The sequence below is a fragment of the Vipera ursinii genome (assembly GCF_947247035.1).
Source record: "Vipera ursinii genome assembly, chromosome: 14".
Lineage (NCBI taxonomy): Eukaryota > Metazoa > Chordata > Lepidosauria > Squamata > Viperidae > Vipera > Vipera ursinii.
In genome coordinates, this window is record NC_139527.1 from 11,061,090 (window position 1) to 11,079,225 (window position 18,136).

General features: G+C 46.6%; 1 protein-coding gene across 1 annotated transcript in view; it reads right to left on the minus strand.

The window, feature by feature from the left end:
• Positions 1-3,799: 3,799 nt before the first annotated feature.
• The window catches only part of SPPL3 (signal peptide peptidase like 3), an 83,463-nt gene continuing 69,126 nt past the window's right edge, over positions 3,800-18,136 (minus strand). The window contains exons 7-11 of the mRNA XM_083373281.1: positions 13,053-13,159; positions 11,596-11,759; positions 11,191-11,390; positions 9,692-9,801; positions 3,800-5,073 (exon numbers count right to left, since the gene is read on the minus strand). Of these exons, the coding sequence (XP_083229407.1) occupies positions 5,002-5,073; positions 9,692-9,801; positions 11,191-11,390; positions 11,596-11,759; positions 13,053-13,159 (653 nt within the window). The 3' untranslated portion in view covers positions 3,800-5,001. The remainder of the gene's footprint in view (positions 5,074-9,691; positions 9,802-11,190; positions 11,391-11,595; positions 11,760-13,052; positions 13,160-18,136) is intronic.

The following is an 18,136-nucleotide window of genomic DNA, read 5'->3' on the forward strand; positions in this document are numbered from 1 at the left end:
TGAAGCAGTATTCAACTCACATAACAATTGTGAATATGAAGATATTCCAGGTATAAAATTAAGTCTTTAAGATAGGGATAAAAAGAAAGTTAAAAATGCACCGTTCCAGGATTAATAACTAGAGAACAAGTGTGTGATCTACTTTTTGCCCACCGTGAGTTGAAGATATCGGCAGGTGGAGGTGATCCTACAGGGTCTCTCAGGCAGTTGAGGATCACCTCTCCGTCGGTCCTGGCATATCTGTGTCTGCCCTTTCACACCAAGAACATCACTACACAGCTACAGCTAGTCCTTAACTTATGACTTTTCACTTAACAATGATTCAGTTACGATGGCCTCAGAAAAAGTGACTTTACTTTGAAGTTACAACTGTTACATCAACTTCGCAGTCTCGTGATCACAGCTTGGGTAGTCAGCTCACATTACGACGGTTGCAGCATCTTGCAGTCAGACGACTTCAGTTTGCAACCTTCCCAGACAGCTTCTGGGAAGCAGTCAATTGGGGAAGCAGGATTCGCTTAACAACCATGTGATTCACTTAACGGCCACTTGATTTGCTTAATGGCCACGGTGATTCACTTAACTGTGGTAAAAATGGTCATAAAACTGGGTCTGGTCACATGATGATTGCTCAATGACTGCATGACTTAGCAACCCAAATTCAGTTGAGGGCCACCTGTACAGTTACACCACAGGAAAAAAAGCGTTTGTGCTTCTGAATCAAAACTATTTAACAAGAAACAAAATGCTTAAGCAAGTCAGCAGATCATGCTTCTGCTGCTGCTCAGAAGCTTCTCAAGTATGGCTGCCTGGATGCTCTTTGGACTCTGTTCCTGGGTTCCTGCTATATCAGCGCCTGGACAACACCTTACCTTGTGCAGCAAGTCTTAAAACACACAAGGGTGGGATTGCCAGGAGTTGGGAGAGCTGCTCAACTGAAACTCCCTGGTTTTGGGAGGCCCAGCTATGCAACAAAACCTGGGTGCCTTGGGGGACAACTCGTGCTGGGGAAAAAATGGGGACTGGGATCTTATTAGACCGTGTGAGACTCTTGGTGGCCATCGGTCCAGCCGCCATGGAATCCTTCCGCGTAGGCTGCCGGAGCATCTGACTGGGTTGGGGCCGAGCCAACAAACGGAGACTCACTCAATCCAGACCGAGGTTTCTGGCTGCTAAGATGTCTCCGACTGGCGGGGCTTAGCAGGGTCATCTCACACCAGCTGGCATCTGCACGTGCCCTTGGTCAGCTTTTCTTAGGAAAAGGCCATCCACGCTGCACCTCGGGGCCTCCGTACAAACTGAAGTGCCTGCTAAAATTATGGTCAAAAAAGACATGAATCCTGCCTAGAGGATTGGGGGATTTAAACAAGAACTCCACCAGTTTCTAGTCATTTTACAGCAACGGTGGGAGAACATGAAGGGAGCCATTGTTTCCTTCCATGGAGCCAATTCAAGAGAGAAAAAGTGAAGTTTTAAATAGAAAGTAAAATGTGCAATTTCATATAACACAACCCAGCATCAGCTGCCCGTACAATAATTTTACCAACTGTAAAACGTTTTTTAAATGGATTTGAAGAAACCAGACACTGATAATCAGTGCCTGAATTACATATAATTTCAACGCAGCTCATTAAATAAATTAAAACCACAAGCACAAATTAATATATACTTTATAAGATGCCGGGATGTTAATTATAGTACAAGTATAGCATCCACTTTGGAGCTGCTTTTTAACGGACTTGTAAAAATATGACTTCTAAAAAGTATGGTTTAAAAATATGCATACATTGGGAATGTTTTATAGAAAGGCATGGTCTGAGCAGAGCAAAATAAACACCACATAGGCGCTTCTTGCGCAGCTGAAAATCCCAGTCACTATTAGCGCATTGAAAGACCCTCCGGGAGGATGGACACCACGGGACCCCAGTTACGTGCAGGCTTCCCAGCTGCTTCCAGGCCCTTCAACAAGGTCCCGCCTCACGTGGCCAGCCAGATGTGCTTCCTGCCTGCCAATTCCCTGCCCACCGGAGCCGGAGACAACAAATGGTTATCAACGCTTCAAAACGTTCCTCGCGTTCTCCCATAACCCACATCGTACATCAATTCTCCATGCAAATGGGTAAATTCTCCTAGCAGCAGCAAAAATTATTTCAGAACGAATGATTACATCACTCGTTTAATTGAGAACAACAAAATGCTCTCTGAGAATTGAAATTTGAAAATGACAACAACTTTCAACTGCAAAAGCTGGCGATTTCAGTTAGGATTTTCAAAATTCAAGCCCAGACCACCACCACCCACCCCCAGGAGTTGGATTCTCCACTGTTTTGTGGGAGGGGTAGGGGAGGAAGGGTTGCAAACACCCAGTATGCAAAATTAGTGGACTGGAAAGGGTTCCCTTAATAAAAAAAATGTTCCCTTAATAAAAAAATCTTGTCTCTCTGCAAGCATCTTCATTGTTATCACATATGCAAATGCACACAGGCTGCTAATGAAAGCTTTTGGAAGTGAATTCCTGCCCTATGACTCGAAGAAATGCAAAATAAACTTCCATTCCAAGGTGACTCCTTTCCCAAAGATCTGTGCTCTGAAGAACAAGTTTAGAGCAACCAAACATCAAGATAGAGCAGACGTGGGTCTTGATGAGTCGAGTGTGATCCTTAGGATCAGCCCCGATTAGTCAACTAACCCAAGCTAAACTGAGAGACTTCAATACAGGGTAGATTTGTTTGGAAATTACCAAAGTCCTGAATTTGTTTGGAAACAAAATACAACAAAAATTTCAACATGCTTCAGACAGACCGTGTGACCAGGACCGTCTGTAAAGACAACAAAACCAGCCATCTTTAGAAGCCAAGCAGCTCTTCGTGTGGTCAGGGCCTGGATGGAAGTAGGGTGACCTGTAATTTCATGATGAGAAAAGATGAAATATACATACAAAATAACAGAGTTGGGAGAGACTTTGGAGGTCTTCCAGTTCAACCCCTGCTCAAGCAGGAGACCCTATACTGGGGTGTCCAACCTTGGAACTTTAAGACTATGCTGGCTGGGGAACTCTGGGAGTTGAAGTCCATAAGTCTTGAAGTTCTCAAGGTTGGACAACTTTACCCTCTGCATTCCAGACAAATGGCTGATTAATCTCTTCTTTAAAAACCTCCAGCGACGGAGCACCCACAACTTCTGAAGGCAAGCTGTGGGGTTCCCTTAATTTAAGAATTGTGTTCCTGTGCCATTTTCTCAAGGTATATGCACAAAGGAGGTCTCCCTTGGATCAGGTGAGGGGTGTCCACACCATCTCCTGCAAACCACCTAACTAGATGCTTCTAGGAAGCTCTCAAACTGGACATAAAGGCAACATGAAATTTGCCAAGGAACACAAAAAAGAAACAATGAGGGATAACTGCATGTCAGGAGATGACTGTCCGTGTATGACTGAAGGGCAATAAACCATCTCAGCTCTGACTTTAAAGCAAGCCTAGGAAAGGCCTGCAATGTGCTGCGGTTTGAGATTTTACAAGCACAGACCTTTCAATAGAAAGCCAGAAATTCTTCTTTCCATCAAAAAGAGATCATTATGCCGGGAAACTTTAAAACAGTTGATCTGTCACAGTTAACACAACAGAACCTGGACAATTTGTTTAGAAAAGTCCTTGTTTTTAAGAGACTCCCAGGTACAAAGTAGTCATCATAAACGTTGACCATCACAACAGTAGAGGGCGGAGTCCCCACTTTTAAACATTGGGTAATGGGGAGAAATACAACACACTAATGAAACAATGCAAAAGAAATTACCAAAAAATAGAAAATAGAAAAAATGTATTTACAAGTCATACATTACTATGATCAGAACACACGAAGACAACAGCTGCTATAATACATGCATTAGGTCGAGAAGAGAGCTACTAAAAACTGTCATGGACAAGTTGTAAAAAACAAACCCACAAACAAAACGGGGCAGGAAGGAAACGGCTTCGGCTTTCTTCCTCCCCTAAGTTTGCTACATTGATTGCAAATAAAAAACAAAACAAAAAAATCCCCTAAAATCCAGGAGGACATTCAGTACAACATACTACACCTTTAAAAGAAAACCAAACTGGAAGCTTCACTGGTGGGGGGGGAGGAACGGGGCGGGTGGGGGGGTGGGGTGGCATCGGTCTATTTGCAGATCCATATACAAGAAAGCCATTGTCAACTGCTCTACATGCTCAAAATTACAGCAAGCTCCTCTCAGCTACAAAGCAAAGTTTACCCTTGCAGTGTGGGTGGGTGGGGGTCTGTGTTTTGTGTGTTGGTTCACACACACACACAATGCTATATGTGCATGCCTGAAGGGATGTATAAAAGGAGTGTAGGAACGTGTGTGTGTATGTGTGTGTTGCTCTTATTCACTGCATTATGATATCAGGGTGGAAATGTAACTTGTTACAACAAAGTTTTTTAATCTGGTATACTGCGATAAGTCAATCAATGTCTGTGGATTTCATAGGTCACCTCACACCACAGGAGAAAATGAACAGAAGGTGGGGGGGAAGAGTACAATGAGCAAAGAAATTCAGTTCGTTCCAAAACTGGAGTCCAACGGAAAAAGAGGGTCCAAAGTACGGGTGGGGTTTTCCAGGAAACTCCAAGTGCTGTGGCCATTTTTCCTTGTAGTGTTCACAAGTTCCTCGACACCTCAGTGGTGCCGTTTTCTGACCTAGGCTGCTGCCTCCTCCTCCCCCCCCCAGGAACAGCGGATGGTCTGCACTGATTTGTAAACAGGAGGGGGGCCGGGAGGAGAAGGGGGCTGGGCAGGGGGTCTCCAGTCACAAGGAAGAAGGGAGGCTGGTAGAGGAAGCCCGGCGACTTTGCCCTTTCCTCCTGGAAATACAGCAAGTCCGTCTGTACAAGTTCCACAAACTGGCAATGCCCCTAAGTACCAGCCCAGCCTCAGGCACCGGCAAGCAAGCTGTGAGTGAAAAGTGATCCAGGCAGAGGTTTGGCCGCTGTCCGTCGGCTCCATCATACCTCCAAGAACCGTGAGCTGCTGGCCTTCGAATGGAACGGCTCCGACCACATGCGGCGCAGGTCGCCCTGGGAGAGAGAAGAGCGGGTCGGTTGTTTAGCGTGGGGCATTTCATGCAGGGACCAGCAATATATATTAATATTTCCCCTAGGTTAATAAAATACACATTAAAAAGAACTATGTTCAAATACCAGTCTCTGGGCCAGGGGTCCCCAATCCCCGGTCCGTGGACCGGTACCAGGTCACGGCATGCCAACAACCAGTCCACACAAACAAGCCAAGCCCCATCCGCAGGATGCAGGCAGCACACAAAACCAGCCCCCCTCCGGTCCGCGGAAAAACCTCTCTCCACGGAACCGGTGATCCCTGGTGCCCAAAAGGTTCGGGAACCTCTGGACTAGGCTATCTAACCATGGAAGCACACAGCATCATTTTTTTTAAAAAAAATCAGATACTGGAGCAGTATATGCCCTCAGCTTACAGCCGGTCAGCTGTGTTTGATTTGGGGGCCCACAGTCAGGGAAGGGAGGATGCTATGCCCCATTTATACAGAGACTCCAGCCGTACAATGTGCGAATCCTGTTCAGGATGTATCCGTTGCTGACTAGGTAGTTCAAAGCCTGGTGCCTTTTTTTGTGGGGCCACGTATATGTCTTCCTAAATTGGGCGTCCATTTGGCTTTCCATTGGGAATCAATGTTAAAGTTGCTGGGCAGATGTTGTGCAAGGGCCCCTGGGGGCTTCCTGGGTTTGAGTCAAAAAAGGGAGGGGGCCCAGCGCTGGAGGTTGGGGGATTTGGGGGAACGGTCTTTGCCCCATTACAGGCAGGGGAAGATGTTGCGGAGGACCCCAATCTTCAGCTAAACAAGGGACCTCTGGATTCCGTGCTTGCATTATATAAATGCCATCCGAACGGCTCCTTTCATTAGAAGGATTTCCTGAGGAAAATTTGGCTTCAGAGAGGAAAAACAATGACCTGCATTTCCTTGTCAAAACCAAAAGCCAGCTGCAGCTAGTCCTCAACTTATGACTATTTGCTTAGTGACCATTAATGGACTCCCCCCCCAAAAAAGCTTACAATCCAGATTTAATGTTCCAACAGCCGGAAACCCTGCCCCCCCAAACTGCAAACTGTGACCGTTTTGTGTGCTGAGCAACCAGCCCGTATTTATGGCTGTTTGCAGCATCCTGCAGCCGCATGGCCACGATTTATGACTTTTTTTGGCCAAAAATTGACATTTATTTCGTTTTCAGCCAAAAAACAAACAAAAACCCCATAAATATGGGTTCACTTAACAGCTGCTGCAAAAAAGGTTGTAAAGATTGGTTGTGATCACAACTTATGGCTGTAATTGTGGGCTGCCTGTACCAGCACTGGAAGGTTGTCGTCACTGAAGGTGTTTTCTGCTGAAGCCAGTCCCCCCCGCCCCCCCCTGCTAACTGTCCCCATTGGAAGCCCTCGGCCACTCGGACTCAGGGCCTCCCTGAATGGTGCCCCCCCCACACTACTCAAAGGCCTCCCGTGGTGATCACTTGTGAGGACAGAATCACGTAGGGTTGAGTTTTTCAACTTCTGCAGCTTTAAGAAGTGTGGACTCCAACTCCCAGCGTTGTGTAAAGCTGCAACCTCTGAATGTTCAAGAACAGCCCCGCCTGGAGCACCCCACAGGCATCCCACGGGAAGGGAAGTGAGTTGGCTGAGCAACTGCGAGCACACAAAATATCACAGTGTGAAACCTGGTCACACTTGCCACCCGCGTGCGAGTCCAGGGGCAGCTGCAAAGGGCAAAGTGCTTCTCGACTGGGGTGTGTTATTCTACTCAGAATCAAGGAGGAGTTCATTTAGATTTGCTCGGCACACACAGACCCAAAGCTGCTCCATCTTGAGGGGATTCAGTAGGAGCCCGCTCTTTCCCTTCCCAGGAATGGCGGTTTCCATGGCCCAGGACTAAGAAGCACAGCCGGGTATCCTGCACACACAGTCGCAGGCCCCAAGCCACGGGTGGCTTCCCCCAACAGCGGGAGGTTAGCAAGGAAGGGAGAGAGAACTGCACCGTGACTGGAGCAGAAAGGAGAATATCGCCGTTAAATAGTGACTTTCCCTCCAGCCCCCCAGAGACGGTGAAGCCTAGTCAAGAAGGACTGGGAGGGCTGAGCTCCCCCAATCCTGATCTCTTTGTAAGTCGTTCGATTTCTGCCAATGGTTCATATATACGGATGGGTGTAATTATTTATTTATTTATTTATTGATGGGATTTATATCCCGCCCTATCTCCCGAAGGACTCAGGGCGGCTAACAGCAAAACATATAATAGGTACAGAAATCAAGATAGAAATAAAATTGAGAACATCTGTGCAATAAATTAAAATTAGAGAATTTAAAAAAATAATAATTAAAAATACTAAATATAAATTAATTAAAATGCCTGTCAGTCCAGGTCAGCCTGGTGGAACAGGAGTGTTTTGAGGCCGCGGCGAAAGGATTGGAGATCTTGGGCCATCCAAAGCTCAGGGGGGAGCTGGTTCCATAGGGCTGGCGCTCCCACAGAGACGGCCCTCCCCCTGGGGGTCGCCAGCCGACATTGCCTAGCTGACGGTACCCTGAGGAGGCCTTCTCTGTGTGAGCGTACTGGATTATAATTCCTGGATTGCTACAAAGTATTTTCACAGAATTCCTCTGAAGAAAGGCTGGCAGAGGCAGAAGTCGGCACCCACTGCAGAGGAATCAATACAGTTCAAGGGCTGGCGTTCACCTCTGAAAGGAAATGGCTGAGCACCAATTATCTAAAGGGCCCTTTTAGCCAACAAGCCCACAGCAGAACATCTCATTAGCCCCAGACGGAGGAGACGAAACGGCTTACTCTCAACCGCCATCCCAAAAAGACTAGGTTTATTCTAAGGAAATGGCCCCAGAGGTCTCACAACCACCTTTAGTATATTTTGCCTTTCAATGCCTTTCTTTATATTTTGGGCCCTGCAGTTCACATTGCTCTATAATGAAAACCTACGGCTTCATTTACAGTTACAGGGTGCAAAGTGATGCCTCTTGTTGCAAGAAACACAGGCAGTCCTCGGTTAATGACTGCAACTGGAAACAGCAACCCCACTGCTAACTGATATGGTTGTAAATTGAAAAGCTGCATGACTACGTTAAACGTAAGACGTCAGTTCTGGTTATTAAGCAAATCATGCACGGTGATGCCTCTGACTTGCAACCTCCTGCCGGCTTCCCCATTGACTTGGCTCGTCTGAAGCACCGAAATCATGATTATGAGACCATGGGGACGCTGTTCACGGATAAGTTGTTAAGTCTCCTCGTTCAGCACTGTTGTAACTCCAAATATTTGCTGAGCAGGTGGGTAGCTAAGCCAGGACTACCTGCAGTGACTTTATTTAGCCACAGGACAACACGGAGAAAACAGGACAACATTTTAGTGTCAAATCCATCATTTTCAAAGCCAGTCCGTCCATGTGATGTGCATAATTATCTCTGTTACATTTTATGTCGTTTGCATCTATCATATATTTGTATACACTGACACAAATGAGATAAAAACATCAATCCTGTAATCACCAAATGATTTCAATTACACCAGTTTAAATTTAGTGGACATCCCTCTGTTAAAATAAGGCTTTGCTGTATCATGTTTTGCCTATTTAATCTTTTGGCTGGAATGGCCTGGCCCTAAAGGCAGCTTTTAATTATTCTGAATTAATTACATTTTCTTGTATTGGCTTTTAGTATTATATAGGTGATCTTTACAGAATTTAATCGTGAGTTATGATGGTTGTACCCTTAGGCATCCAGATGGCCGGACTCAATTTTATGTGTTTTTATGGCAGTTGTTAGGAGAAACATTCTCCCTTTTTTTGTCAGAAACAGGCAAAAAACATCCCAAATTGCAGCCCTATGATCATAGGATGCTGTAATTAGTTGTAAACATAAGACAATTGCCAAGCATCCAATAGGTGGTAGTGTGACTGTGGGTGTGTGACATTTTACAACAGCACCTTTTCCAAAGGTTTTTTTTTTTAAGGTAAAGGGTTTCCCGTCCAGTCGTGTCCGACTCTAGAGCACGGTGCTCATCTCCGTTTCCTAGCCGAGGGAGCTGGCATTGTCCGAAGACGCTTCCGTGGTCATGTGGCCAGCATGACTAAACACTGAGGCACACGGAACGCAGTTACCTTCCCACCGAAGTGGTACCTACTTATCTACTCCCATTTGCATGCTTTCAAACCACTAGGTGGGCAGGAGCTGGGGCGAGAACAGGAGCTCACTCCGTCACACGGTACTCTTAAATGCTAGGCTAAGGCCAACGGAATGGACATTAAATGGGCAGATGTAACTTGAGGACTACCTGCTCACTGTAGTGTTGCCGCAAGTCTTCCTGACGATTCAAGAAGGGAGTAAAGATATTTAACGTGCATGCATTGGTTGAGGAGTTTTCAGGCAGAGGGCAGTATCAAGGAAATGCATGCAGATATTTAAAACGTAAAATAAAAGCAAAAGCCGATTTAAGATCACAGCCCTTTCAAGGCACGAGTTCATTTTTCCTTCTTTTGAGCAGGAACTATAGTGTTAGTCAGGAATCTAGAGGGGCCAGGCTGCTGGCCCTTCTAGGAATGAGCTGCCTCTGTGCCGACAGGCCAGACTCTCAGGAGCTGGTCTCCCTCCTGGCCCACTTACCTTTAAGTAGGCCATAGTGAGGAGTGGCAGCAAGGTGAAGGGCACCAGGTACAGCAGAGCCGGCTGGGCTGCCCGGTGGATGCGAGACGCCACGGTGGCTGTTAAGAGCCCTGCGAAGGAGGCAAGAAAAGTCACTGTTAGAAAAAGGTGCTCATTTTTACTCAGCAGATTCAACCCCTGGAGAAAGCAACCGTCCCTAGAAGGCCTGCGACAGAAGAGGAGATTTGTCTTTGCCCTGACCTTTGCTGGCCATTTCCAAACAAAGTTATCTGTAAACCAGAGATCTCCAACCTGGGCAGCTTTAAGATTTGTGGACATCAACTCACAGAATTGGCTTTGCTGCCAATTAAAAAGCTTCTGAGAGTTAATAATGGCTCAAAAACTGTATACCTCTCAGCTAGTCATACTGTGAGCTAGTTAGCCTGTATGTGTATGCTTAAAACTAATTAAAAATTAGGGCTATATTTTAGAAAACCTTGTGTTAAAAAAAAGCTAAACGAAAACCTTCAAGCTACTGTACCTCATGAATTCAATTACTCTATTTGGAACATCCAGCATAAATCATTTTCTAAGTTTGGTTAAAAGGTCTACAGTACTCCTCAACCTATGATGGCAATCACGCCCGGGAATGCTGTCACTAAGCAATGCGGTCATAAAGTGTGACCGCTTTGCTTAGCAATGGCCATGCAGGCCGTCTGTGTGCCACTGTTGAGTGAATGCCATTAGACCAGGCAATTTCCTGCTGCCTTCCTACCATCAGATCACTGGGGCTTTTCCAATTACAAAGTTGTTGTCTGCCAATGACACGGTGATCTGAAGACACCCCCCCCCCCTCTCTGTATCTGAATGGCCAGAAGCCCCATTTGGAAACTACTTAGAAATTCACACTGCATGTATTGTGTTTATGAGAATGAGTCTGGTGTAGCGGTTAAGATTCTGGGCTATAAGCTGGGTGACCTTGGGCCAGTCCTTTTCTCTCAGCCCTAGGCAGGAAGCAATGGCAAAGCACTTCTGAAAATCTTGCCAAAAGTGGACTCAAAGGCACAAAACTACATACACACACAACTGGCTTATACATCTATTTCCCTACTTCTCCATCAATGGTGCCATTTTAATGAAATCCTGCTTGGATTTCAGCAGGGAATACTTCCAGTCTCCCCACATGTGTGTGTCGCCCAGAGTCTCTCACGCCTTGAGGCATCCCACGTTCCTTACCTGGAACTCCATCCACTTAATGACCTATAAGATCACTTAACAACAGCAACTGAGAGAGCCAGGATCGTGGTTGTTAAGCGAAGCAGTCATGTGATGCCTCACTTAACGACTATTCTCTCAACAACCGATATCCCATACCCAATTGTGGATGTTAGTCAAGAACAACCTATATGCGTGTAAGTTAAGTTTTGATCAACATATAAGAGTTTTAAGAATTTGCAGAGAGAGAGAGAGAGAGAGAGAGAGAGAACGTTTCACAGTTGTCACAGCCTTTTCCCTCTTACCTACAAAGTATCCGATGAGAGTGCAATGGAAATAGGAGACTTTTTGCATACGACCAGAAATGTTTCCAGGTCCTGCTGTGCCACAGGAATCTCCGTTTGCTTGTTTTTTGTAGTTGTCATAACGCAGAACAAAGCAAAGCAGCAGGCCTGGCATCACAATATCTCCGATCCCCAGCATGGAAAAATGGCTGCCTGTAGAACTGCGAAAGAGCAAGCCTTGTTAGCGCCCCCAGCACCAGCCCTTCCTTCTTGGCCAGCATCAGCCACAAACCGGCCAGGTAATCCGGGTTGGTGAATGGAAGGCGATGCCTCCCCCTCCACCCACCCACCCTGTTTGGGTCCCTCCTGAAAACAGCTTCCCAAGTTCAGAAGTCAAGGACAGGAGACCAACAAGCCCAATCCTACCTTGGAAAGACCAGTTTGCCAGGCAGCGACAGGCGTGGGACGTCCCGGCCAACGCTGGGCCCCAGGTGGAGCTTCCGAGATAAAACATCCAGGGGGTTATCTGCCGGCTGTGTGGCCACTTTCACCATCACGTTGCTGTTGAAGATGTAGGCAGAGAAGAAGACCTGGAGAGGGGAAAGAGCGGGTTTGAACTGCCCACAACCCAGATTGGGACCCGCAGCAGGGGAGCAAAAAGGGGTTGGCAGATGCATCTACCCGCTCTCAGTGAGCAGACTTGGCAGCCCTGTTGCTGGTGTGAAAGACGTACAGAAATTAAACCTCTGTCCTCTTGCATCGTTCAGCTCTATCTATGACTTGGCAGCCCTTCCTTAAAGAAAAGAACTTAACTGCCGCGAACAAGGAAGCCGGAGCCTTGCCCAGCTTAACTACTCTTCTTCTCTGAGGAACTCTGAAGAACAGCCTGGCTTTCGAGAAGGCAGGTCTCCACAGCGAGGCAACTCTGCAAAGCTCAACCCGCAAACTCTGCCAGAGGTTTCACCCCCAGATAACAGTTCCCTGTTGAAGATCTGCTCAGGGAGTAAGTGGCACCCGCCCTCTTTGGGCATTCACCGCTGAGGTTGCTTCAGCCTGGAGGTTTGGTTCCGGGAAGATGAGGCCTGCCCACCTCCTCTGCCCCTCAGGTCTAGGAAAACGACTCGCTGGGAATGTCTCTTTAGTGCCCGCAAGCCCAAAAAAGTAGCAGCTACCAAAGAGATGGCCAAGGGATTTTTTTAAGTGTCTGACTGTGCTCCCACCCCAGAAACTCCAGCAGCTTCGCTTTCCATGAAGTCACAGTTGTTGACATTGTATGCCTAAAAAGGTCTTTCAAGTTCAAAGGAGGGAATGAATGAATGAATGAATGAATGAATGAATGAATGAGCAAATGTTTTAAAATTAAAATATTTTAGATTTTTATGATAGCCTAGTTTATGATGCAAATCTTATAGCAACTTTTTATTTCCAAACTCTGGAGTGTATTAAGATATATACATTAAAATGTATACATTTAGCTCCCCTAATGAAAATTGCAGATCCTCCCACAGCTTTTCTCAGTTGAAGTAAACACAAGAGCCTCAGAGTAATATGTACAGGGAAAAGTGAACATACATTTTATATAAAAGAAAAGGCCTTTTGACAATTGATAAATGCAAAACATCCTGAAATATAATGCTTGTAGAGGCATTGCATAACACTCAATAAAAGTAGCTTTTATGTTTGTGTGTGTGTGTGTATGCATATGTATATGTGTGTGTGTGTTAGAGAGGGGGGAGGGAGGGAGGGAGGGAGGGAGGGAGGGAGGGAGGGAGAGAGAGAGAGAGAGAGAGAGAGAGAGAGAGAGAGAGAGAGAGAGAGAGAGAGAGAGAGAGAGAGAGAGAGAGAGAGAGAGAGAGAGAGAGAGATATGTATTCAAAACTCACCCAAAAGACATCATAAATTAACAGCCCGGAGAGCAGCAGGCAGGAGACCTTCAGGCTGGGCAGCCGGACGAAGGCGATCATTGCAACGCAGAGGCCCATGGCCAGAGCTACGAAAAGAAAGAGTGACATCAGATCTGCATATCAGGCAGAACAACAGGCACTTCAGTGGACAAAGGAGCCAGCTGCGGAGGGCAGAAACAGGCCAAGAAAGCCGGGGGGGGGGGATGTGGTCTGGTTGCTGGGCCAGGTGCAGGGAAGCCCAGAAGATTCTGGGGGGGGGGGGCTTTGGGCAGGCAGCTTCTCCCAGATCAACCCACCTGCCAGGGGGCCCAGCTCCTGTATGAAACATGAGATGCAACTTATGTCTATAAGTGAACTTTTACTTGAACGGTCATTAAGCAAACACATGATTGCGTTTGTTGACTCAGCTCATTGTTCAGAGGTACAACGAAAAGTAAAAGCCAGTTTCTTTTTAAAAAAAAAACACCATCACAAACCACAATTACATAAGTGCAGTTACGTGACGTTGGAACTTTGAATCTGGATCGTAAGTCCCCTCTGGTTTTGAATGGTCATTTGGTGACCAGTCGTTGAGAACTACTTGCATACAGTATGGGAAACAAACTTCAAATTAAAGCAACAACTAAGAGACATCCAGCTCAGAACTGGGGAAATTTACCAGGGTCTACTCAATGCCTCCCTTCCCAGCAGACATCTCGTTTAGTGCTGCAGCTGTTTGACCCTTCCAAATTTCAACGCCAAACATTAGGCAAAAGTGTATCTTCCCAATCGGTGCTGTCAAAAGGAGATTCAACTGAAAGCCCCCACCCCCAGCCTCCACTGGGCCCAGCCCAGGCCCCCTCTTCATGTCACTCCACTTCTCATCAGGGAGCATCGTTGCTCTGCACTCGGACAGGAAAGGGCAGCTATGAGAGCCCAGAATTGCAGAGTTGGAAGGGACCTTGGAGGTCTTCTAGTCCAATCCCCTGCTCAGGCAGGAGGCCAAATACCAGGGGTGTCCAGCCTACGGAACTTTAAAACCTATGGACTTCAACTCCCAGAATTCCTCTGGTTGGCTGGAGAATTCTGGGAGCTGAAGTCCACAGGTTTTAAAATTCCCAAGGTTGGACACCCCATTTGAAACATATGGCTGTCCAACCTCTTCTTAAAAGCGTCATCTCCTTCCCAGTAGCCCAACTCTGCAAGAGGAAGCAGCTGGAGAGGACAGGAGAACCTTTTTGGTGCTCTGATATCCATCTTGCCTGGCAGCTACTTTGAAAAGCTTTGGGTACCAGGCTATTCCCCCGCTTATTTTCTAGAGGCTTGAGTTTGTCCTTCCTTTGGTGGTGCCATTAATATTGGGGGGGGGGGAGAGGAGAGAGAGACTGTCGTGACTTGTATCAAACATAGTTTAGTCAAGACAAGACAAGTGCATTCCTGAGGCCCAGGCAGTCTGCAGTCTTCCTCCCTGGGCACCGAAGCTCTTGCCTCAGACAGGCAAGAAATGAGATCATCCCACGTGCCTTTGTGCAATCTTATTTTAATAATCTGTCAATTCTGGAAGCTTTCCCCTTGTGTAAACGGCTTGTGGAAAACACACTTTTTCATTACTTATTAAGTCACGGAGGATTTCCTCAAATCAGTCAAGAGTGCTGCTCTGGATGATGTTTTAAACGCCCTTAAATATTTCAATTAAGAACCAGCCTTCTGGAACCCCCAAAGAATAAGAGACGCTGCTGGTTCAACACTTTCAAAATGAACTTTAAATCCCACCGTCAGTGTTAGCAGTTCTTGCACACAAATCTTCTGTGTTCTGCTACTCTGCAAGCCCAACATTTAAATCTATAATCTTTGCACCCAGGCCATTCCCCACTGTATTTTGGCACTTTCAAGTAGAAAAACCAGAGTGCAGCATGGCAGGATGCTGAAGTCCGCCTTAGCTATATGCCCCAAACCAGGTGGCTATTGCATCTTAAGGAAGTACCTGGTGCTCAGTCTCTGCTTGAAGATTGACAGTGGTGGCTAAATGGCCCCACTGCCAAAACTCCTCGACAACTTTCAGAACCAATTAGCAAATCCTTGGTCTTCATGGCATGCTACAAGAATTTGTCCCACAATGTGCTGACCTTCTGTTCACTGGACTAAGCCAGACAGTTACTTTACCTCTTCTCATAAAACTTGCTTTCCACACTGCTGACACTTTATCCTCTGTGTTTATTTACATTTGGGCACCAGAATTATGAGAAATGTATCTTAGTTTATAAAACTGTACAATGCCTTCAACGTGCAGAGAAGAAATTAACATTAACCGTGAAGGAAATGCACTTTTTCAAAGTTCTAGTAACTTAAAGATAAGAACTTACTCAAAGGGATGTGGGTAGAAATCTAAGGAAGGGGAGACAAAACAATTGTGATGATGTGCGCCTAGCAGAAGACCTGCATAATGGACAAAAGACAGCACTTTCAGAGACAGGGGGGAGGGGAATTAAAGGAGATTTCAATTATTTGCACATCTGCTCAAAAACTACCTCATGCGTGATTGCAAAGTCCAAAAATGGACTTTTGTTTTCCAGAAGGCCAGAGAGAAGACAAGGTCATAGCTTCCCCTCAGTCTGATCCTAATCAAAAGGAAGAGTTGGCAGAAGAGGAAAAAACAATGGCATCATCTTGGGGTTCAAGATATTATAGAGTGAGAAAATGGAGCACAGCCATTAGATTGCAGGAGAGCAACAACTTTAGAGAAATAGCAGGCAGAATCCCATGGACAAAATTTCTCAGATAAAGGGAGCGCAAGAGAAGCTCTCAAAACCAAGATGCCGACCAGCCAGGGAGGAACTAGCAGGCAGCTCAGGAACCAGCCAAGGTGCCGAAGGGCCAAAGGGACAAGGAGACGGGTGTAAATCCCAAGGAGGCCTGTCAGGCAGCAGCTGATGCGGGAAGTCGGAGCAGAGCTCCAAAGGGAAAGCCACAAAAGCGCCCTTGGGCTCTAAGGTGGTGAGGGGTGGGTGAGGGAGGGGTGGGCGGCTGCTAAGGGGGGAGGGCAAGGGGGGCAGGGGGCACAATTCCTACGTGGCTTCCGGCTTCTCCTCTGGGGGGGGGGGAAATTGCATTCAAAGGGCTCAAAGTAGGATGGCGGACAAAAGGAGGGAGTGGTAAAGAAAAGGCAGGGCTGCCCCACTGCCGCAAATGGCCTTAGGGCTGCAAAATCAGACCATTCAGGAGGCACAAAGGGACCGGGTTTTGTGTGTGTGTATGTGTGTCTTGGAGGACTTTTTGGTGGCCTCTGAGGAAGCATGGAAGAGGGAGCCTCAGAGGTTCAGAGAAGGCAAAAGCTGCCGGGGGGGGGGGGGGGGAACAGAAGGCAAAGCACCATCCAGCTCCACGTGATTCCTGGCCCAAACTCTGGAACCGATGACTAAGCACTGAGAAAAGAATGTATCATTTGCGGAAATCAGTGAAGGTTTTACAAAGAGGAAATCCTGCCTAACCAACCTGATTTCCTTTTCTGATAGTGGCCACTTGAGCTGACCCAGGAATGCAGCACACTCAACCTGTTTTAATTTTTGGAAAGCATTCAACCCGTGGGACTCCAGCAGAGACGACAGCAAATGTAGGCTGAACTAGCCTATCAGAAGGTAGAGCAGGACCACACCACCTCGTGCAAGTCTGTGGGTCCAGGTCAAGCTGGAAAGAGTGGGGGAGCCCCGGTAACTCCGGCCTAAAGCCTGAAGCGATGGGGCAACATTCGGAAGCAGCTCAGGGACACTTCCCTACTTCGCTGAACGAGAACAGGATGGAGAAGGTACACGGCGCAGACTTGCAAAGTTTTTATTATATGCTTTCATAGCCATTCTCAGTAAAAGTAGTTTTAATCTTCCCATGGAGTTGATCTCCTGGCCTGGTCTACTGAATGGGCTTATTCATAAATGACCCAGACAAGAGATTAGAGAATCCGGCTTCCCCACTTGACTCACATAAGTTCGTGAAAGGGGATCACGTGACCCCAGGACGCTGGGACTGTCCTAAGTACGAGTCAGTTGCCAAGTGTTTGGATTTTGATCACGTGACCCACGGGGGATGCTGCAACGGGCGTTAAGTGTGGAAAAAAGGTTATAAGTCACTGTTTTCAGTGCCACTGCAACTTTGGTCACTAAAGGAATTGTTGTAAGTTGAGGGCTGCCTGTATTAGATTTGCAGCAATAGAAAGATAGAAAGAATATCTTAGAGAACAATAAGTTGGAACGCTGGGCGAACAGAAGTCAGATGAATTTCAACAAGGACAAATGATATAAAGCCAAGGTTACTCCTATGCTTTTCCATGGAGCAGAAGTCTGGGGTATATACCCATTACAACGCTAGAACAAACGCAGTCCCAGCACCTGAACTATATTTTGGGAGTAGATCCGAGCACTTCTGCTGCAGCAGTTAGAGCTGAACTGGGAATTCATACAATTCATGCTCTATCCAAAATCAGAACATAAAATTACTGGCATAAAACTAATGAAATGGAGAGTGACAGGCTCCCCAAGTTATGCCTACTAGAGCAGATAAAATTACAATCACAAACTTCCTGGTTCGCTAAATTGACAAATCTTGTAAAAAGCTGTGGCCTTCCTGTCTCTTGCGTAACGGGGGAACGATCTAAAAAAAGAGCTGCCCAAAAAATTAAGGATACTGAAGCACAAAACGGCATAGCCATCCTTAGTAAGGTGGGTAACTTGAAATGGCTGAGCAGATACAAACGCACTTTTCAAGCAGACGGCTATTTGAAGTTACAACTGCCCAAACATCTTAGGGAAATATTCACGCGAATGAGATTTGAACAGTTTGACACAATGGTCAGATATGGGAGATTCCACTCTACACCCTATAAGGGACGCCTCTGCATCTGCAGAGTGACAGAGGTCGAGGACCTGGCTCACGTCCTGTTTGACTGCTGCCTGTATAAGAGGGTGAGAGACAGGTACCTGGGCCTATGCCCTAAACGGATGACCCATTGGGACTCCCATATCAAAATAACTTACCTTACGTGCGGCCAGAACTTGAAAATTACATTTAACACAGCACAGTACCTGAGCAAAATG